This window comes from Balaenoptera acutorostrata, chromosome 12 (assembly GCF_949987535.1).
Source record: "Balaenoptera acutorostrata chromosome 12, mBalAcu1.1, whole genome shotgun sequence".
In the NCBI taxonomy this organism is placed as follows: Eukaryota; Metazoa; Chordata; class Mammalia; order Artiodactyla; family Balaenopteridae; genus Balaenoptera; species Balaenoptera acutorostrata.
Window position 1 is genome coordinate 85913270 of NC_080075.1, and position 22683 is coordinate 85935952.

At 48.6% G+C, this 22683-nt stretch overlaps 1 protein-coding gene across 5 annotated transcripts in view; it reads right to left on the minus strand.

Moving 5' to 3' along the window:
* Nucleotides 1-5940: 5940 nt before the first annotated feature.
* Nucleotides 5941-22683, minus strand: part of LPIN1 (lipin 1) — a 127444-nt gene continuing 110701 nt past the window's right edge. For 2 of the 5 annotated variants that reach the window (XM_057558238.1, XM_057558241.1), the window contains 5 exons: nt 18455-18607; nt 13074-13188; nt 11726-11829; nt 8470-8628; nt 5941-7416 (listed from right to left, as the gene is read on the minus strand). In XM_057558238.1, the coding sequence (XP_057414221.1) occupies nt 7383-7416; nt 8470-8628; nt 11726-11829; nt 13074-13188; nt 18455-18607 (565 nt within the window). In that variant the 3' untranslated portion in view covers nt 5941-7382. Of the gene's footprint in view, nt 8629-11725; nt 11830-13073; nt 13189-18454; nt 18608-22683 lie in introns of all 5 variants that reach the window. The other 3 variants (XM_057558239.1, XM_057558242.1, XM_057558240.1) reach the window with 2 other exon arrangements.

The following is a 22683-nucleotide window of genomic DNA, read 5'->3' on the forward strand; positions in this document are numbered from 1 at the left end:
AGTCAGGGATATATTTCTTCAACCTTAAAACAAACAAACAAACAAACAGACCAGCACATGCACATCGAGTCAGTATGGCCTTGGCACCTGGGAAGGGAGTCCTATCATCAAAGGAGTCCCAGGATTGGTGTCCCAGGAACGGAGGCGTTTAATCTTTATTTTAAAAATGGACATTCTTTAGTTCTGGTCATTGTGCCCTTTTCGTTAATCATTAAAGCAGATGTACAATGTACGCTTGGTAGGCCACAAAGAAAGCTGTTCTAATTAGCATAAAATTCGAGTTATCTCATGTATAAGCCAGAATGACTTTCCCGGAACTCAACATGTGAACATTTCTTTTAACAATATGAACAGGCATATCAACTATACCGAAACAAACGGCCTCAGAAAAGCCATGTTTTATCCACAGGCATGGGTGAGACCCTCCCCACAGACATGCAGGACATGCTCAGTTTTAATGTCTGCCCTTTTCATAAGCTCACGTTTTCATACATTGTACATCGACAGCCCTAAATTATTTCTTGTACCTGAATTTCAATTTTTGTACTTTAGCTGATGATTTTACACTGTTGTAAAAGGATGCTCGTTGCCAGGTACTGCCGTTCTGCAGAGAGAAAAAGCCAGGCCTTCTCTGAGGCCCACGTCAACCTCATTGTCCTCACCACCCCACCCCACCCGCCCCGTCCCCGTCCCCAGAGGATGTCAAGGGTATCTCAGGAACCTAGGTCTGGAGCTTTCTCATCAGCTGCGTATTGCAGGGGTGAGGAGCTGAGAGCTCAGGTGAGATAGATGCCACCCAAGGTCCCATTCATCTCCAGGTGTCAAGGTTAGATCCCTCCCCCATCTTTTCTCCAGGTTCCGTGTGAACTGGAACAGACCTTGAGGATCTGGGGGCTGCTCAGCTCCCCTGCCCCAGTTCCTGCAACAGGAAGTGCTCATGGGCAGGAGAGGTGCCAGGCCTGGTTCCCCAGTCCCTGGGAGAGCCATCCCAGGGCCCCCCCAAATTCACGGAAAGGTTCTTACCTGACCACTCGCCAACTTTCTCTCAAAGCAAGCAAAACCATCCTTAGAAGTTTCAAAATCGCTTTGGTTCCCTGGAAACAGAATTGCCCACCTGCCTCCCTTAATGCATGCAGATGTGCATTTAGCCCATCAGACCCTCCGCATCGTCGGAGGGACGGTCCCCGCCCTGTGGGAGGGGCCGCCAAGCAGGCCTCCTCCTCGCTGTTCCCTCTGGTGGGTGGGGGGGCTGAGCTTCTGTCGCACGATGCGGGTGCAGGCCGGCTGGGCCCAAAAGCGGCAGGCATGCTCCCTTCTCCACGGAGCCAAAGACGGGAGGAATTTTCTAGTTTGGGGGGGTGAAAAGAGATATTTAAACGCTCCAATGAAACTTCAGGCAACTTCCATCACTTCTGTCATTTGGGGGAAAAAAGCTGACCTGTGAGTGCCCATTTTCTTCACTTGTGCTCCATCAACCAGAATCCTGGAGGAGAGAAGGGCGATGGGCACCCCAGACCCAGCCTCCAAGTGTGCTGATGCATTAAGTACCGAATGATGTCACACGATGTCCAGACGACAGTTTTATAGCACTTCAAACAGATTAGGACAATGGGATCTCGGTAGTGCGAGCCCTGGCTAAATACCAAAGTCCCCATTTCCAAGTCGGTGCCAGGCTCATCCCATCAGACAATTTACTGAGGGGACCCCCATCCTGCTGGAAGAACCTGCAACCGCTCATTAGCCGTCAGTGTTGCTGGAAATGGGAAATAAGGACTTTTTCATTACTGTATTTTGCAGAAGTCAGTGCTAGTAATGATTTAAATGATGACCCACCATGCTCAAAAAATCAAAAGAATCAAGCTGACAAATGAAACATAAAACACGGATACTTCTATTATAAACCCAAATCCAGCATCATCTCGCTAGCCTTAACACATCATTTTCTACCACATACCATTCAGGTTAATTTGAATTTCATTGGTGCTTTAGTTTTATCTGCTCTTAATTTTAAATGCATTTTGGTTTTATTATTGTATAAGGGCTCTTGCTTTCTGTTTACGCGTACTTAAATACAACTATATAAAAATAATTTAGTTCAACACCACAACATTTTGAAGATCACTGTATTGTTTGAATTAGAGGAAAGATGCTACGTAGCATTTGTCCACTGAACACACACTCTCCAGTCCTAAGAGGTTCACCTATTCGGGTACCGTAAACTTATTTCTGCGGAAGGTCCAGATGAAAACAATTTTACTGCATAAGAAATTATTTCCATTGTCATCCTTTGTGTGCTGCATGAAAACAAGAACACGAACTTTTGTCCAGAACCAAATCTCCCTCAGTAAAACAGAGGTTAACCGCCTCACTCAGTCAACAGGCACTGTTTATTTTTAGGATATCCCTGAAATATGAATCAAAAAGACAAAAGAATAAAAGCGAAACTATCAGGCCACTCTGGAAGGAAAAATGTAAAGTTCCCAAATGAATGTGTTCCTTGAAAATATAAACCATTTCTTCTTAGCTTGGCTCTGTCATGCATCTCGGAAAAGGATGTTTTTACAATCAGAGCAGAAATATGACTGGCGCTCCTACATTTACATTTCTTTGTTGCAAAATGAATGTAACTTGTTCGGATTCCAGCAGCGGAGAAAGCAGCAGAAGTCGTGGTTACTTTCCAAAGTGAAACCTAAAACCACCATCTCCGGTTCACAAAAGGCAGAATGAGTCACCGGAAGAGGCTACTTGCTTGCAAAACTCATTAAAAGCAATGCAAGGCTGAATGGACTTCCTGCACCAGTGAAAAGATCGCTGGCAACAGGACAGCAACTCAAGGCTCCAACAATCTGGGGGAGGAAGGGAGCCGTCAGAAATCCGGGCCGAGCCCAGGTCTGCTGGTTCACACGCACTCCAATCTCCTCCCAGCCGGGACCAGCGGACAGAGATGCCCAGGAAGGTGGTTCAGGGTGGCAGCTGTGCCTCCAAGGCTCAGGACACCCTGGAGTCGGTCGAGGCGCTGTATTGGGCTTCCAGGGGCCCCCATCCTTCAGTAGCTCCTTTCTGTGGCCCTGACCAGGCCAAAGCTAGATGTCAGCTGCTATAATACAGAAGCAGCTCCCTGGGGAACAGGATCCGGCCTCAGGTGTGTCCTCTGGGACTTGAGCGTGCATCAGAATCCTGGGGAGGATTTATTAGGACTGACTGTGGGCCCCACACCCAGGGTTTGATTCAGGAGGCCCAGGGAAGAGCCCAGGAACGTGCATTTCTAGCAAGCTCTGATGCTGGCGCTACAGGCCCTGAGACTATATACTTTTGAGAACCACGAATCTAAATGGGTCTTAGACCTGAATGACAAGCAGCCACAAACTGCTCCCTCCTCGAGGCCGGTTAATGATGTCTGACCAGGGGCCATGCCAACTGAAGGCACTCTGGTACCCGAACGGTCCCGCATGTTACTCCTTTCTCTCCCCATAAGCTCACAACACACCTGGCTGGCCTCCAAGGCAAGCACTGCAGGGAGAGGCCTTTGTCAAGCCAGGACAATGTGTTTAAAGGCTGAACTGCCAACCAAAACAGACTGCGCCCCCCGGTGGCCATCTGGGGGCCAATGACTTCCAGGGCCAGCTCAAATTCTGGTTTCCTGCAGACGCCAAGACCTATCGCAGTGGTGGTGACACCCACCTCCACCTTCCACTGCAGCAGGAGTTGAAAAAGGGGTCAGAAACAGGAAGGAGACTCTAGTGGCGTTTTTTTTGGTTGGTTTGGGTTTTTTTAATTTTTTTAAAAATTATTTTACTTATTTAATTTTTGGCTGTGTTGGGTCTTCGTTGCTGCGCGCAGGCTTTCTCTAGTTGCGGTGAGTGGGGCAGTGCCCAGGCTTCTCATTGCGGTGGCTTCTCTTGTTGCGGAGCACGGGCTCTAGGAGCACGGGCTTCAGTAGTTGTGGCACGTGGGCTCAGTAGTTGTGGCTCGCGGGGCTCCGGAGCACAGGCTCAGTAGTTATGGCTCATGGGCTCTAGAGCGCAGGCTCAGTAGTTGTGGCGCACGGGCTTAGTTGCTCCGCGGCATGTGGGATCTTCCCGGACCAGGGTTCGAACCCGTGTCCCCTGCATTGGCAGGCGGATTCTTAACCACTGCGCCACCAGGGAAGTCCTCTAGTGGCGCTTTTAACCACCTTATCTTTGCTTAGCGCAGAGACGGGATGCCCCGCCACTGCAGACCCGTAGAAGCAGGGCACGGTGCTTTGTACAGACACTTTCAAGGGGAGGCAGATGAGTAGGAAATGATGGGTGATGTGACAAAGCTCCCTGGAAGAGCTGGTTAGGACGACACTCCTGCTGGAACAAGGAAGTCAGATTCCAGAGTTTCATTTTTTAAAATGGGGCCTGTGTAACTTTCCTCCACTCCTGTTCTCCTGTCCCAGGAGTGTACCAGGGCTGCCTGCGTTACCTTTTATAGGAAAGGTCACTCTGAGGTCCAAAGCCGGCGGTCACTGACCCATCGGCAATGTTCCTTGAGGTCTGATGACGTCACTGGCAAATCTGGTGGGGTGTATCAGGGTTTGAAAACAAGGATAGGAAGTATTTTGAATATTCAGGTGATTACAGCTGAGACACTGGGGAAATGCAAGCTACCGAACTGGTTTCCCCAGCACACGTGTGAGGGCTGCCTGCACAACCGAATGGAAACAGCATAGCCTACTGGCTCCACGGAGAGAAAGTGGTGATGGGCGAGCAGGTGGGGATTGCCGGGCCCAAGACTGCAGTTTATACTGATTTTTGCTTTCCAGATAAAAGGACCTACAACTTGAAATCAGGGTTGGAATAAATCTGTGATGTTCAGCTAAATGAGAGTTTTGTTTTGTTTTTAAGATACAGAGGCATGAAGAGATGAACTGTTTGGATCTGGGCTTCAGGAGGAGCTCAGCCTGGTACCCTGTGGAGACATCTTTGAAGCATTTAGGGACCAATATTCTTACATTTATTCCCGAAACACTCAGGCTGACGCACACAGGTAAATCAATAGGATGTCTCAGGCATGTCGACAATGCACAAAATCAATAGGAGTTATGATGGCTTTCAAGTGATCTGGGTGAACTCGCCAAGGGTTTTGACTGACTTGTTCAAAATGAGAGACAAATCGGGTATACCACAGAAAGTGTCCAAAAAATGAGGACAGTGGACATGAGGCAAGGGAACCTGTATTGTCTCTTTTATTTTACGTATATTATAGTGTTTTGGGATCTTAAAAAACTTGCTGGCTGGGAAAGATGGGCTGGCCATTTTTTAGAGATAGCAAAGGGCCCAGCTGAAGCATGCCTGTGATATGCAAACTAGCTGATCCAGAGCCAGGCCTCCTGTCTGGCCTGTGCACCCCCAGGAGGCACTAGTCCTCTGCCTTCATCAGCCCAGGGCAAAGGCACCAGGCAACCAAGAGCCGCCCCTGTAGCTCAGAGGCCACTGAAATGATTCGCACTAGGAAGTCCTAAGCTGTTCACCTTGCCCTGCCTTTCCTGCAGAAGTCCCAGCAAAGGACGTGGCCTCAGCTCCCCCCCTCACTTGTCTTTTGCCTCCTGACCACCCTGGTGCTTCCCCACGTGGCCCTGCTGGCGAGCTGCCTCCCATTCTGAGAACCTGCAAGTATAACACGCTTGGTTTTCCTGAGCCTCTCCTGTGTTTTCTCTTGTGGCTGCACCTGACTGACATCCCATTCAAGAACAGGGAACAGAGCCCACCTGTGTAAGAGCCACGTGTCAAACACCGATCATAGGCCAGGTCCTGGGAGGCACCTCAGGTACAGCGTTTAACTGAACCCTCCCTGCTCCAGTCACTCCCAACAAGGTGGGACGAGCCCAGGGGGGCAGCCCTCTCCTCTCCTCTCTGTCTTCACCCCTCCTTCCCCGCCGAGTGCATACAGAGGGTCAGTATTTCACCGAAGGCATCAGAAGAGACAGGCTCTTTTATTCCAAATATTGAATGAACAGTTCACAGCGTTAAGGGTTTCGTTTTTTTGTTTTTTGAGTAGAAAATAACATGCTTGATATCACACAGTAGGAAATCAGCATCTTAATAACTTACCAAAAACTATTTAAAATTCACACACCTGATTTTCAGGGAAGTCTTTCATTCGTCTCATTTGTTACCATACATCCTAGCTTTGCATCCAGCACAATGCAATGAAGTATTACAGTGATTTTTATCATTGTACCAGCATATACAAATACAGATCAAGCATTGTAAATAAAATATATTTAAAGTGGCGATCCAAACCTAAACTGGAAAAGGGACTCCTCTTTGAAGATGTCATCATTTTCTCCAATGTACCAGGGACATATATTTTTCTTCATCACGTGTGATGAATGTTTGATGACTTGTCGCAATGGAGGGATTCGTTTCCATCGGGCAACTCTGAAATGCGTGGTCCAAATACAGCATCCTAGCATGTGGCTTTGGGGTCACTGAGTTACGGTTGTGTGAGCACAGATAAAACCAGCTGGCACATGCGTGAGTGCTCTCCGGGCACGAATCCCATTTTCCGAAGCCACGAGGTAGGTGTGAATGTCACTGCCTCTCCAGGGGTCACACTCTGAACCTGACCCAGACCTGAGTGCGACTTTCTGGAAGGCGTGCTCTGTTTCAGAGGGCAGTGGCGTGGAAGCTTAGCGTGCATCAAAATTGGGGGTCCAAAGTTGCATGCTCTTGCGAGGGAGAACTACAGCTGGTCGTCTTGATGAAGGGCGCCCGCTCCGAGGGACAGGCCACCCAGTCTCACAGCCAGATTCCTCCCAGTGCAAGGGAGAAACTGTGCTGGCCTCTGCAGGCCCGTGAGCTTCTACGTAGTTCACAGCAGTTGAAGTTCACCCCAAAATACCCTCGTGACAGAAAGAATGAATGTAGCCTCTGAAGATCACTAATGGCTAGCCCAGGTTAAGGCAGGACTATGTTAAATCATTTTTAATGCCTCCAAAAGGGCATCTGCACATGCGGCGTGTGCTGCCCTGCGAATCTGCGACCAGCTACGCACGGGTGTTTGCGTTTCTCCGCGTGGCCACGCGAACCGCTCGGGAAAGGCGTCCGCTGCCAGCAGAGCCCACCGGCGACAGGGAAGGCAACGCCTCTGGGTTTTCTTTCACAGAAAGAGTAAAACTGCATTCAACTGTTTCACTGTTTGCCTCCATGACTCTAACCCTGCGATTTAAATAGGAGAGCATTTCAACCATTGGAGTAAAACGCTCTTTAAAAAAATAAGAGCTCGAAAAGCGAAATCTTTTACCAAAGTAATTCTTTCACTTTTCAAATTATTCTCTTCTCCACAGGCCAATTTAACAAACAAGTAAAAGAATCATCTTCTACCGGCTTGACGAATGTCACTCAAATGACTACTTATCCACTTGCCCTTAAATCTGAGTGGGAAAAGCTAAGGGAAATAAAAAGTATGACTCATAAATTCCAAAAGAAGGTCAGTGTTGTGAGAATTACAGAATAAGGCTCTTTGGATGGTCTAACACGTATATCTTTTTAATGTGTTACTGACAGTTATAATAGAAAGAACATGGCTAAAATGCTTATAACAGTAACCCAATCAGAGTAAGGTAATAAATAATACTATCTATAAAGAATATAATTTAACTTCTTCAAACTATTTTCTTAAAACCAACCAGTTTCTGTTGAGAGCTCCCAAAAGAAACTGACATCATCACCGCTTGGCATGAGCTCTGTGCGAGCCCACATTTTCAGCAGCGCATTGCTGGACAGGTTGCTGGCAGTGTCGAACTGATTCAAAATACTGCCTTAGTAATATTTCCTATAATCTGAACTTAAGGCATCGCAGAGTTACAGGGAGCTGGACAAAGCACATTCTAAATAAAATGTCTGCCACGGGTGCGTTAAGGCATAAACATTCCAGCCTTGTGCCACAAAAATGGGGGAAAATACGCCAGTTATATAGGTTAGCTTTAACCAGAGGAATTAGAAACATCAGACCAGTCGGCAAATACCGCAAAGGCACATCCGCAAGGTCAAGGCCCAGAACGGTGGGGTTTGGAGTCCCTTCCGAGACCTCAGATTCAGGTCACGGGACCCTGCACAGCCCTCCACCTGGCACAAATGTGTCCCCCACTCTCCCAGAAGTCGTGCACACCTGGCGCCCCTCCTTGGATCCCGTCATCCCAGGGACCCCCCCCGGGTTCACAGCCCACCTTGCACACTAACCGCTCCCAGCCTGCAGCAGGCTGGGGAGGGCAGCGCTGCCACGGGCTTGAAGCCTCAACCGGGCATGGCCTCCCCACCGGGGACGCACCCGACGTCCCGTCTAGGACGTACACATCACTTAGAAATGTCAACCCCGGCCAGGGGGACAGGGAGAGAAATGCTCCTCTGCTCTTAAGCAAATGACTGCAGGTTCCCAAACCTATCTTTTAATGGGGGCCCCCGATCTTCACAGGATGTCAAGAGGTGGCCCGGAACGTACTATGCTGATGCAGAATGAACGTCCTGGTTTTCAAAGGGTGGCGGCGGTTCTCTCCAAAAGGTGAAGTTACTGAACGTATCTGAGCAGGGAAAGTCGGAAGAATGGCTCCTTTTCAGCAAGGGGAAAACGTGGTCGACCACCTCACAGAGTCTCACGTACCTGGGAGGAAAACGGACAACGTCACCGCCTGTGAGGGACACTCGGCCACGCGGGACAGCAGCACGTACCCCGCAGCGGTGCCCGGGAGTCAGGAGGGCATGTGCTTAACACGAGGGAGGCTGTTCTAGAATAATCCCTCACTCATTAACGGGAAACCAGAGAGTCTGCCAAGGAGGGGAGCCGGAGACGGCCTCATGGGCGAGGCGGGTGTGACCTGACTTGACTCGAAGGAACAGAAGCAAGAGAGCATGACAGACACAACCGCCCGCCTTGGGGACAGTGGAGACAAGAATCACAGAGAAAGCACATCTTCGGAGCGTCACCCAGAGGCTGCCCCACTGTGCAATGAAAGGGCACTGGGCCCTGGGGTTAGGAGACTCCGATGTGACCTTCAGCTCTGCCATTTATGGGCTGTGCCACCTCCAACAAGTGGCTTCATCTCTCTAAGGCACGATTTCCTCAACCGTAAAGGGAGAAAATGAAAACTGTGCACAGTGTTCATGTGAGAATTAAATCAGATAACGTACGCCACGGTAAGATGATGTGAGCCGATGCTCCATGAATTTATTCAACAATAGATCACGAACACTACAACATAATTCGCCCTGGCTAATCGTTAGCCTCAGGAAAAAAAAGCCATAGTCGGCATGAGGGTCAAGAGACCTGGGATCTACTCCTGCCTTACTGCTGTGGACCCCTGGGCAGGTGTCTTGCCCTCTCTGGGCCTCAGGTCCTTATGGATATGGACTTGGACCTGATCAGTGTTTCTCAACGCTCCCTGCAAGACTGTCTCGCTCTGTTTTCTGTGTATTCCCAAGAAGATGTTGCATATTAGTTTCTGTGGCCTAGAACTACAGAAAGAAAGTTGCTGTACTGAATATGCATTCTCAGACCTCCGGGCACCGCCAACCAGAAACTGCGACAAGCCCAGACCTCCCTGCATATCCTCAGAGTCCTCCCTGACAGCCACAGGTCCCTCTCCAGCTCTAATTGGCTAAGAACCAAAAAGGGCTTTTGAAATCCAAACTCAAGGAATTAGCATGTTCTGAGGCATGAAATAACTTTTAAATAAGGATGTATGTGTGTGTATTTAATAAAGGACCTCCAAAGAACTTATGAGAAACATTGTGCTTGCACAAAATGGGGAAAAGCACTCTTAATAAGCAAGAATCATCTTTCCTAGGGATTAAAACAAAATTTTAAAATACCCCGACTTGGAGACCTGTCTGTTTGAGTTTTGTGGTTCTGGAAGGTGGCCCCTCCCTGCAGGGGGCAGTTCAGGGCTCGTCATCAGGGTTCGGGGGCGCCAGATCCGAACCCGCTCCATCTGTGTCCCTCTCGGACCAACCCTCCGCGCGCGGGGCTCCTTCAGAGCAGGCAGAGCTCACGCACTGCTGGCCGTGAACGCCAAGAAAGAGAGCACTGAAGCCCCCCATCGGCGTGGGCCCCTGACTTCTCCGAGACAATGTCCTGGCTTCCAAGGGGCAAGCACCCACTTGGCTTTGAAATGGTGGTACCGAGTTTGGTGCCAGAGAAAAGTGTGTGCTTAAACTGGGGAAGGAGAGTCTCTCCCACAGGGAGAATCACATCTCCCGGTCTAGGTGGAAGACGACACCATTCCTTGGCGATAAATAAAGTTTCCTCCCCCAAGGCGTGGGCAAAGCGAGCATTTTCACCCCAGCGTCTCAGCGAACGGGATAACCTCAGAGGCCTCCTGGGCAGACCTTCGTAGATGCTGGCATCCCCCTGTCAACACCCCTTATGACAAGACTTGCCACTGGGCTGCTGCCTGGGCAGAAACCTTTGCCATTTCAGGGCCATGTGCCATCAGCTGAGAATTCTTTTGACCCTAAATGGAAATCCGCTCTCTCCTCGAGACGGAGGAAACACTGACGTGGGGAACGACGGAGAAGAGGGAACTGAGACGTTATCAGGGCGGCCACTCAGAACGCAGGAGAGGGAGAAACCGTAAGGAAAGGGGTGTGGAAGAAAGAGTCCCTGCTGCCGTTCTGCCCATCAGGCAGCACCGCACGGCCTCCCCTTGAGAAGGATGGAGGCGGGTCCTGGCTCCCCCGCCCCCCTCTCGCCCCACATACCCTGGGAGCTGCTTACTTAGGTCCTGGTCTGGCTGTGGGGGAGGGAGGCCTGGGGGGCAGACCCCAGGGCGCCCTCTAGCCTGGAACTCTCCTGTTTAAGCTGGATTAGACTCCAACGGGTAAAAGGATCCTCTTGAAAGTGAAAATCTGCCCTAGGGGAACCTAGATCTCTATCAAACAAAAAAACCAATCCCTGGGAAGCCGCTAGACCCAAACTCCCCCAGTCCAACTCCTCCACATGAGGAGGGCCCCAGCAGGCCCCCTGGGGTCGCTCGGGCCAGAGGCCGTTTTCCAGGTCTGCAGGAATCAGGCCAACAGGGGTATGGCCTCTGAAATGGACAAGGCAGGACGACGCCTGTCTGCCCGACATCACCCAGTGGGCAAAGCTGAGGAAGCACTCTCCACTCTAAGAAGTCAGGGACCCAAAGCGAGACACATCCAAGTCAAGGGAGATTCCCGGCCAGCCAGGAGGCCTCACTGCAAACAGTAACCCAGTTCAGCCCACGGCCTCGGGGAGAATGCGCTTCGGCCAAAAATACGAGAAGAATTCTTACCATCACATAGCCATGCTTCTGGTGAGAATATTATTACAGGTCAGTATGTGAAGGGCTACATAGGTTCCTCATCTTTAAATATAACTTCTCATGATATTTTAATCTGGCTGTATTTCTAATTCGCATTCTGGGCTTTCAGAACGAATTCGGCAAATGTAAGCCAGTAGTTTTTCAAATTCAAGCCATTCCACTCTGCGGCAGCATCTAACCACTCGTTTAAGTTTTCGACCCAGTGGGGATCTGATTTAATGCAGGCTGTCCAAAAGTTAGGTTCTGGACAAAATCCGAGACGTTAACATATGTTTTCCTTGTAGGAATTAAAGATTAAAATATAGGCACCGAAGGATTAAAAAGGTATATACTGTTGACTGTGAAACACCACTCCAAGGTCAAGACGATGACAAGAGTCACGACACGGCGATCACAGCGAGGGTGCACGATACTCACGAGGAGATGTTGGTCTTCGCGTGCTCCTGCACCAGCTCTCCTTTGGGGTTGACAGTGAATATCCTGTTCAGAGACACTCCCACCTGCTTGTACGAGTACACATCCTGTATTTGGTAAAGGGTTAATTAGAAGGAAAGAGTTCATTGTAAATACAAATATTCAGATTTGATACAAATACAGGCAGACTGCAGAGTTACTGCGGGTTCGGTTCCAGACACCACGACAAAGCAAATAAAGCCAATCATACGAATGTTTCGGTCTGCCGGTGTATATAAAAGTTATGTTTACACTACACTGTACTCTATTAAGTATGCAACAGCTTTATTTCTAGAAAAGGTGCATACAAAAAACACTTTACTGCTGAAAATGCTGACCCTCATCTGAGTCTTCAGCGAGTCCTAGCAGTCACATCGAAGATCACTGATCCCAGATCACCGTGACGTATAAAATCATGAAAGAGCTTGAAATATTGCGAGAATTACCAAAATGTGACACGGAGACAGGAAGTGAGCAAATGCTGTTGGAAGAATGGTGCCGACAGACTTGCTCAATGCCACAAACTTTCAGTTTGTTAAAAAAAAAAAAAAAAAATGCAATATTTGCAGAGCGTAACAAACCGAAGCGCAATAAAACGAGGTCTGCCTGTGTTATAGAAGTTTCATTAAACTCGAAGAATACCTCCAAGTAGTGTAGAGAAAGAATCTCTCTGGATGTGAAACTAGTAAGTCAGTTGTCCTCTCTGGGCCTCAGTTCACCCCTCTATTCAAGAACTGAGTTAAAAAGTAAACCACCTACTACATCCCCTGCAATTCTAACATTCTTTAAGGTTATTCTGTGACCCATTTTCTTGGGCATGAGTTTCAAAAGCAGGAGAATTTTCTAACTGGGAAGTTAAGTACCCAACTACATTCTCCAGAATGCTGACCTTTCTAGCAAATTTGGGAAGTACGCACTCAAAGTCTCAAAGTATTACTTTTACCATAGGAAACAACACTCTTAAAACTTGAGACACTGGATTCACCTTTGCGCTTTGTGGTTCTATTCCGGTAGAAAGGGTCCAATCCTATTTAACGTTCTTGTTTTACTAATTTAGCAGGCAATTTGGAATTTAAAGTTTCTAGTTTCAAACTTCAAACTGAAACCCACAAGCCCACCTTCAAAGAAAACTAGACGCCACGAGATAATGACGATCTCCTTGCCTTTAGATACAGGCAAGCGGCTCTTCAGCAGTTATTTCTAGTAGGAGGAGAATCTGGCTTCACATGGGAGTCTAGGCCGGCCTTTCAGATGACGGCTATCTGAACAGACGGTAATTTCAAGAACTCGTATATACCCGACTACTACTTACAGCTGGTCGGTTTCCAAAGGCAGCATAAAAGGGTTCTGTATTTGGAAAAAACAAGTTTCTGATGTCTGTCAAACACTGGACTTTAAACTTCTCTGGCTTCTTTTCGATCACTTCTCTGTTAAAACAAATAAATAATGGGTCAGCACGAGACCGTCAGCTTCATTAGCATCAAACTACTTTTAACCGTCAAAGGTGCTGGGATACTAAGAGCTCTTTCGTATCTTCAGAAGTTAAATATGCGTTAAGTCGGTTAAGCCATCCCAGAGAAGCACTAGACAGAAAGTGAATCCGTACTTTCAAGTCTTCCCACAAGGAAAACACCCCAGACAAGTGATTTCAACAAAGACCTCCACCAGTCATCCAAGGAACAAAGAATTCCAGGGCACAGAGGAAGAGAAAACCTCTCCAGACTCGCTTCCCGAGGCCAGCCAGCATGACCTCAAAAACTAAACCGAAAGAGGTAGTAAAGTATGGGGAAAGTGTGGGCCAATCTCACTCGGGAACGCCAGTGTAAAAATTCTAAATAAGTTGAAAACTTTATTGCAATATATTAGCAAAGACCTAAATAAATGAAGAAATATACCATACAATTGAATTGGAATACTCAATATTATAATGAGATATTAATTCTCCATTGGTCTACAGATTCACTGTCATTTCAATTAAACTCTCACCAGGTTGTTGCCTGCATGTTTTTATGGAATGTGACTCAAATCGCTACGCAGACGAACGAAGGCCAGAAACGGAAGCACACATTTACGGGCCTTCAATTTATGACCACAATGACAAGTCAAAGCAGAAGAGAAGGGCACTCTTTTCAGCAAATGGTGCTGAGACAACTGAATAACCATACAGGAAAAAAGAAAAAGAAAATAGACCCCTAGTGCACTCTATATACAAAAATCAATTCCTGGTGAATTACAGACCTCAACGTGAAAGGCAACACCTTTAGGTAAAATATAGGACACTTTCCTCAGGCCCACAGTCAGGGAAGGCTTTGTCAACACACAGAAAGTACAAAACTACAGGGGAAATGATCTGTTCAACTAAAGAAAACTCAGATTTATGGTCATCAAAAGCCATAAACTGGGGAAAGATATTTGTAGCGCTCATAACAAAGGCTACGTGTGCAGAATCTATAACACTCTTACAAATCAAAAGGAAAAAAAGGGAAAAGACGTGCACAGGCACTTCACAGAAGATGAAGCCCACATGGCCAATAAACACGTGAAAAGAGACATTTCTCACCCACCAGAGTAGCAAAAATGTAAACGGCTGACAACACGTAGGTAAGAAAGTAAAGCCGATGGAAGTAACACTTCGCACTGCTTGCTTCTGGTGTACGAACTGGTTCAACTACTTTGGACAACAGTTTGCAATAGCAGAAGAAAACCAAACATGTGCACGCCCTGTGGCCCAGCAATCCTCCTCCTGGGGGTATACCCTGGGGCAACACTGCACAGGTGCCCCCAGAGGACACACACAAGCGGCACTGCTCCTAAGAGCAGAAAACCGGAAGTGGCTCAAGCACCCACCAACAGTAGGAAAGATAAGCGGGCTGTGGTGAGGTCCAACAACGGGACCTACACAGAAGCAAAGACGAGCCAGTTACAGCGACTCTCAACAATCCTGGGAACGGCATGTTGAGCAGTAAAAGTGAGTTCCGGAAGAACATATGATTCATTTACATAAAGTTCACAAATGTGCACAATTCAACATACTGGTTAGGATTACACATACACGTGCTAACTATTTAGAGGAGCAGGGAATGACTAACGCAAAATCCAGGGATAGCAGTTACTATTACAGCTCAGAGGGAGGGGTGAGAGCACATCCTCTCGCTTTATCTCGGTCGTGGGCAGGCTGGTGTTCACTGGTTATTGGATGATCTCAAGGGTCCCTTTCAGCTTGCGTATATTACAGAGATACTGCATATCTATCTATCTATCCATCTACCTATCTATCGACAGATGCCTTGCATCTATTCGATGCAAATATATGCATATTTTGAAACCATTCTTCCGCACCTCAACAAAACGTAATTTAGATGATGATGCTGCTGATGAGCCCCAAACTGAGTGTCAGAAGCCCCAGCGGCTGGTCCTGGCTCTGCAAGGACGTCTATGGACTCCAGAACCCTCCTTAGCACTAAAAGGGCCTTACAGTCTACATCTCAGGACTCTTATACAGAGACACATGAGTGACTGTATGATTATAAGTCTCAAACTTCAATCCACTGCTTTGAGAGCAGCTCGGGACACTGCCCTGGGCCCCCAGCTCCAGGTAGGCCTCTGCTTTCCTGCCCCCTACCAGGCGGCCAGACTTAGCTTGGCTTGGCTGTCCCGAATGCAGGCATGAAGGGGAAGAGGAGAGGGTCATCAGAAATGGGCTGGTGTTCAACACCCATTTATGATAAAAGCTCTCCAGAAAGTAGGCATAGGAGGAACTTACCTCAACATAATAAAGGCCATATATGACAAACCCACAGCCAATATCGTTCTCAATGGTGAAAAACTGAAACAATTTCCTCTAAAATCAGGAACAAGACAAGGATGCCCACTCTCAACACTGTTATTCAACATAGTTTTGGAAGCTTTAGCCACAGCAATCAGAGAAGAAAAAGAAATAAAAGAAATCCAAATCAGAAAAGAAGAAGTAAAGCTGTCACTGTTTGCAGATGACATGATACTATACACAGAGAATCCTAAAGATGCTACCAGGAAACTACTAGAGCTAATCAATGAATTTGGTAAAGTAGCAGGATACAAAATTAATGCACAGAAATCTCTTGCATTCCTATACACTAATGATGAAAAATCTGAAAGGGAAATTAAGGAAACACTCCCATTTACCACTGAAACAAAAAGAATAAAATACCTAGGAATAAACCTACCCAAGGAGACAGAAGACCTGTATGCAGAAAACTATAAGACAGTGATGAAAGAAATTAAAGATGATAGAAACAGATACAGAGATATACCACGTTCTTGGATTGGAATAATCAACATTGTGAAAATGACTATACTACCCAAAGCAATCTACAGATTCAATGCAATCCCTATCAAACTACCAATGGCATTTTCCACAGAACTAGAACCAAACTCTCACAATTTGTATGGAAACACAAAAGACCCCAAATAGCCAAAGCAATCTTGAGAAAGAAAAACGGAGCTGGAGGAATCAGGCTCCCAGACTTCAGACTATACTACAAAGTTACAGTAATCAAGACAGTATGGTACTGGCACAAAAAACAGAAATATAGATCAATAGAACAGGATGGAAAGCCCAGAGATAAACTCACGCACATATGGTCACCTTATCTTTGATAAAGGAGGCAAGAATATACAATGGAGAAAAGACAGCCTCTTCAATAAGTGGTGCTGGGAAAACTGGACAGCTACATGTAAAAGAATGAAATGAGAACACTCCCTAACACCATACACAAAAATAAGCTCAAAATGGATTAAAGACCTAAATGTAAGGCCAGACACTATCAAACTTTTAGAGGAAAACATAGGCAGAACACTCTATGACATAAATCACAGCAAGATCCTTTTTGACCCACCTCCTAGAGGAGAAATGGAAATAAAAACAAAAACAAATAAATGGGACCTAATGAAACTTAAAAGCTTTTGCACAGCAAAGGAAACCATAAACAAGATGAAAAGACAACCCTCAGAATGGGAGAAGATATTTGCAAATGAAGCAACTGACAAAGGATTAATCTCCAAAATATACAAGCAGCTCATGCAGCTCAATATCAAAAAAAACAAACAACCCAATCCAAAAATGGGCAGAAGACCTAAACAGACATTTCTCCAAAGAAGATATACAGATTGCCAACAAACACATGAAAGGATGCTCAACATCACAAATCATTAGAGAAATGCAAATCAAAACTACAATGAGGTATCACCTCACACCAGTCAGAATGGTCATCATCAAAAAATCTACAAACAATAAATGCTGGAGAGGGTGTGGAGAAACGGGAACCCTCTTGCACTGTTGGTGGGAATGTAAATTGATACAGTCACTGTGGAGAACAGTATGGAGGTTCCTTAAAAAACTAAAAATAGAACTACCATACAATCCAGCAATCCCACTACTGGGCGTATACCCTGAGAAAACCATAATTCAAGAAGAGTCATGTACCACAATGTTCACTGCAGCACTATTTACAATAGCCAGGACATGGAAGCAACCTAAGTGTCCATCGACAGATGAATGGATAAAGAAGATGTGGTACATATACACAATGGAATATTCCTCAGCCACAAAAGGAAACGAAATTGAATTATTTGTAGTGAGGTGGATGGACCTAGAGACTGTCATACAGAGTGAAGTAAGTCAGAAAGCGAAAAACAAATACTGTATGCTAACACATATGTATGGAATTAAAAAAAAAAAAAAAGCTTCTGATGAACCTAAGGGCAGGACAGAAATAAAGACGCAGATGTAGAGAATGGACTCGAGGACACAGGGACGGGGAAGGGTAAGCTGTGACTAAGTAAGAGCGTAGCATGGACATATGTACACTACCAAATGTAAAATAAGACAGTCAGTGGGAAGCAGCTACATCGCAAGGGGAGATCAGCTTGGTGCTTTGTGACCCCCTAGAGGAGTGGGATAGGTAGGGTGGGAGGGAGGGAGACGCAAGAAGGAGGAGATATGGGGATATATGTATACATAGAGCTGATTCACTTTGTCATACAGCAGAAACTAACACACCATTGTAAAGCAATTATACTCCCATAAAGATGTTAAAAAATAAATAAATAATTTTAAAAATAACCAAAGAAAGAAAAGAACTGGGCTGGTGGTCCATAAAAATAAATGGTGTGACCAGGACTCCTCATTACGGGAGGTCTCAGGTCAGGCAGGTGGTGATGGTGGCTGGTAGAGGGGCCACTGAACCCAGCCAAGGTCCCCGACTGGACGGAAAGCACACAGATAAGATTCTCAGAGTCACTAAGACTCAGGCCAGCGATGCAGGGAGAGGGGCAGCTCCCCGCGAAGCAGGGGGCAGCACGTGCTAAGGCTCAGAGCAGAGACCATCTCTCTGGACAACGGAGACAGTTCAGCACGGCTGCATCCCAGAACCCGGAGGGAATGAGACGGGAGAGGAGGACAAGGCGGGCGGTGAGCAGCCCGTGATGCTGAGCCCGTGGCCTTGGGCTTTCTCCCGAGGGCCGTGACGAGCCAGCGAAGGATGCTGATGGGTGACGAGGCCAGACCCGCCCTTGAGGCTGAATCTCCGGGGCCCGGCACGGAGCGGGGGTGTTGGCTGGGAGGACGAGTAAAGCAGCTATTCTGGCAAAACCTCCGGTGAGCGGGAGGGGGGTCCTGAGCCGGGGCGGGGGACGGGCAGGCCGAGCCCTCACCTGTGCAAGGCGGAGAAGAGGCTGCTGGGGCTGAGAAGCAGCGGCCCCTGGGGCAGCACCGTGCCCCGCTCGTTGACCCAGTGCAGGTAGCCCCGCGTCATGTCCGCCATCCCGATGGCCCGTGCGGAGCAGTAGAGGAACTTGTACCCGTTTCTGAAAAAGAGATGAAACGTTCACGCTTAACAGCATCACACGACGGAGCCATCTCGCGTGCACAAACCCTGATCTGTATCTGTGTCAGGAGGAAGGGCGCTGCTCTAACTCCCAAGCAAAAGGCCGCATTCTATAACATCTTAATGGAGAAAGAAGCCTGAACGCCTTTCCCTGCCGTTTGCTAAAGGACCCTCACGGCCTCACTCGGTTTAATCCTCACGGGAACCTTGTTCCATAGGTGTCTTCCTCTCGCTTTACAGTTAGGGAAACTGAGGCCAGAGGCATCAAACTGTCCAACTTAGCTGCACCCGGACCGTTCATACATCTCCATCTGGCTGTTCAGCTGTATCCTTCATAATACCCTGATAACATAGACCGGTGAATGCGTTTCCCCAAGTCCTATGAGCCGTCATCAAACCTGGGGAGGGCATGTGGGAACTCTCACTTTGTAGCCAAGTCAGGCAGAAGTGTGGGTAAGCTGAGGACCTACCACTTACGACTGGTGCCTGAATTTGGGGCGGCCTTGCGGGAATGAGCCCTTAACCCGTGGGGTCTGCACTAACTAGGTAGTTAGTGTCAGAATTAAACTACTGGACACCCAGTTGGTGTCTGAAGAGAACTTGGGAATTGTGAAATGTGTGAAAACCCCACACATCTGGTGTCGGAAGTGTCGCGAGTGAAGAAACAGATCACAGGAGGATTCTTCTGTTAAACACAACTTTATTACTTTAGGAGAACTACATGTCCCTTTTTTTGAACCGCTGAAAACTTAAGAGTCCGAAATGAGATGCTGTGCTATAAATATAAAGTATACGCCAGATTTCAAGGCCTTACTATAAAGACAGAATATGAGATACCACCCATTCAGAGCTTTGATATCGAGTACATGATTAAATGGTAATATTTTAATATATCGGATTAAATACATGAAAAAAAATTTTTAAACCCCATCTGTACACTGATATCTCTCAAATATACATTCGTAGCCCAGACCCCTCTCTGTACACTGATATCTCTCAACTTTACATTCGTAGCCCAGACCCCCCTTCTCTTAAGCTCCAGAGCAATACACTCAACAGCACACCCCACATTACGCATCAGATACCCACGAGTAGTACCTCAAACGCTTCCAGGCACCCCACCTCGGGGGCGGCACCCCTGCTAGCCCAGGTGGGAGGCCCACATCTCAGGGGCCCCCCTGGGTTTCTAGCCCCACCGCAACCCATCGGCAAGCCCGCTCAGTCCCACCCGTAACACCATGAACCCCGTGCCGCCCCTCAGTCCCCCCGCCCCCGCCAGCGGGACCTCTGACCTCTATTCCTGCAAGAGCATCAATCATCTCCCTGCCCCCCGCCGAGCCTCCACAGAGAAAGAAAACTTAATACTCAACTCTCCAAAGCCTTGCCCGTTCTCTCAGATATAATCCAAATTCCTCGCCGGGACCCGCAAGGCCACTGAGACCTGGTCCCCGCCGTTCTCTCCAGCCCCATCTGCTCCCTGGCACCGGGATGGACACCAGGTGACCTCACCGTCCCCGCACTCACCACACCCCTTCCTGCTCCTGCCGTTCCTGCTGCCTGCACACTGTTCCCCTGGGCCTCCGGGCTCGCCTGCCCCCTCACCTCGTCCAGACCTGCTCAGACAGCACCTCCTCGGCGGGGCCCCCCTCGTCCGCCTAGCTAATAAAACACACCCTCCCTCACCCTCACCCCAGGCACTAAGCCCTCGCTCTGCTTTTTTCCTTATGCACCACCGGTCACTAACATTACACGACAGCCCCTTGTTTGACTGTGTCTCATTAATCCATGAGCTCCCTGAGGGTGGGGACCTTGTCTCATTCCTCGCTGTTAACTCCAGCGCCAAAAACAGTGCTTGGCAAGTAGCAGACACTTTGTAAATCTTTGTTGCATGGGTAAATACAAACTACCCGCTTCCTATCCGACTTACTGCTCCACCGTGAGTACTTCGTGCTGGCCAAAGGACTTGTCTTGAGATTTGCCTAATAATATGTTCTTTAAAACCAAGAAACAGGAAAGTGCTGGGACGAAGAGAATCTAGAAATATCAGGTTGTTTGGAATACAGGGATGCATCTGAAAATCAAGCAACCATTTTAATGAAACATCTTTGTATCTGAGCTGTCTAATGAATGCAATCTTTTTTTTAAAAATCACTATTTCTGTATATAGCTCTTCACATCAAAGTCCTAAAAGCTGCCACCTGCAGGGGTCTGAGACGCTAATTTTGTTTAAGGCTTGGTTTGCAAATATGCTTCATGGCTTCATCCTGCCACTGGCTGTCCTCACCGCACAAGTGTTCTGCTTCAAAGGCCGTTACTAAACGTAGCTGGAAAAGCAGCTCAAGGACGTCCTAACGGGAGAAATGCCTGTTGGTGGCAGCAGGGATCACCTCTCCAGAGCCTTCACCCCCGTGAAAGCTGTGTGAAACGCCAGGTGTTCCCATCAGTCTCTCAGGTGGCAGAGAGTCACCAGAAAGCTTACTCCCAACGGTAGCCCTCGTGGGTAAGACCCCTCGCTCAGAAGGGCAGCCGGTAGCAGGACACAGCAGGCACACCCACCGGGCACTCCCGAGCCAGGCTGGGCTGGGCGTGCTCAGGGGCCCAGCACAGCCCTTCCCTGCAGGAGTGGAGTGTACTGCGGGACCAGCTGTGACGGAAACAGGACACGGGACGGAGCAAGGTGGCCACGAGGGACCCCAGGGCAGGAAGGACAGCCCTGCCTGAAGAGGTACCAGTGAACAGAGGTGCAACACACACACGTGGGTCACACTTATCCCTCCGACATCTCAGCAACTAGAACAGGGCTCTGGGGAAACGCCAGAGACAAAAAGAAGGCATCATTCCATGGCCAGGCTTAGTACAAATGATTTTCTCCTTTCGTCCCAATCTCTACATCCCTCTTAGAGGCCTGGAGAGATACTGAAATAGATTGGAAAGATTCCCTTTGGGTAACTTTCTACCTCTTCTACTTAATTTTCCAAGATAAGCTTCTATACTGGAGTTTCTCAATTACTAGTTGCCAATGACATGCCCCAGTCACGACAATCAAAGATGTCTCCAGACACTGCCACATATACCATGGGGGGCAAAATCCCCGCTGAATGCCAGTGATGTAGAGGAAAGGGAAGTCGGTAGCCCTGCCTGCAGCCCTAGAGGAAGGGTACTCGCCTGCCACCTTAAGAAAGGAAAGCTCAGGGCCAAACTCAGGCTCATTCTCAGCCCCGCCTCCACGGGCCCTGCCCTCCGGTGCCAGCCAACTTCCAGGTCACATAGGCCGCCGGCCCCCTGCACCGCGGGTCCTCTGCACCGGGGCCCCCTGCACCGCAGGCCCTCTGCACCGGGGCCTCCCTTCTGTGAGCGCTCCTCACCCCCACGAACCTGCCCATCTCTCGGCCCCTCCTCCCACTCCTACCTCCACGTGTGATGAGCCTTCCTCTCTTTCAGAACTCCGCTCATCCACTAAGGCTCAGCTCAGGTGCCGCCTTCTCACTGAAGCCTTCTTTGATTCCTCGCGCTTCCAATCAGAACTCACTTCTCCTTCACTGACGTCTGTAAAATCTGCCTCTCTCACCACACCCCGCCCCAGTGCCTCGTTACGGGGCGTGCTGTAGGTGTCCTTCTTGGGGGTCACAGGGTGCCTGACGGGAGGGGCTGGCAGCACCCCCTAGCGCACCCAGAACAGTGCCCGGTGCACAGCGGGTTTGCGGTCAGGCTCAGCCCATCCTCAGGCTTCTCACAGAGGCTTGGCTTGGAACAGCGCACACGGGCTCGGGACTGACTTGAACCACACGACCCAGCGGCGCAGTGCTGCCAGCCTAGCAGGGACCGACCGAAGCGATGGTGGGACCCAACTCCGCCCTTTAGGGATGAGGAAGCCAAAGCCGCGAGCGGGGGACGGGGTCGGAAGGTCTGTGGTGGGCCGACGGCTGCGGCCCCTAGAGCCCAGGTCCCCGACTCCCTCCCATTCGCCACACGACCCTCTCCCTTCCTGGCAGACAGCGGTGACGCGATAACCTAGGAAGACCCGAGGTGAGGGGAAGAAAGAACCGCTGTGGGCAG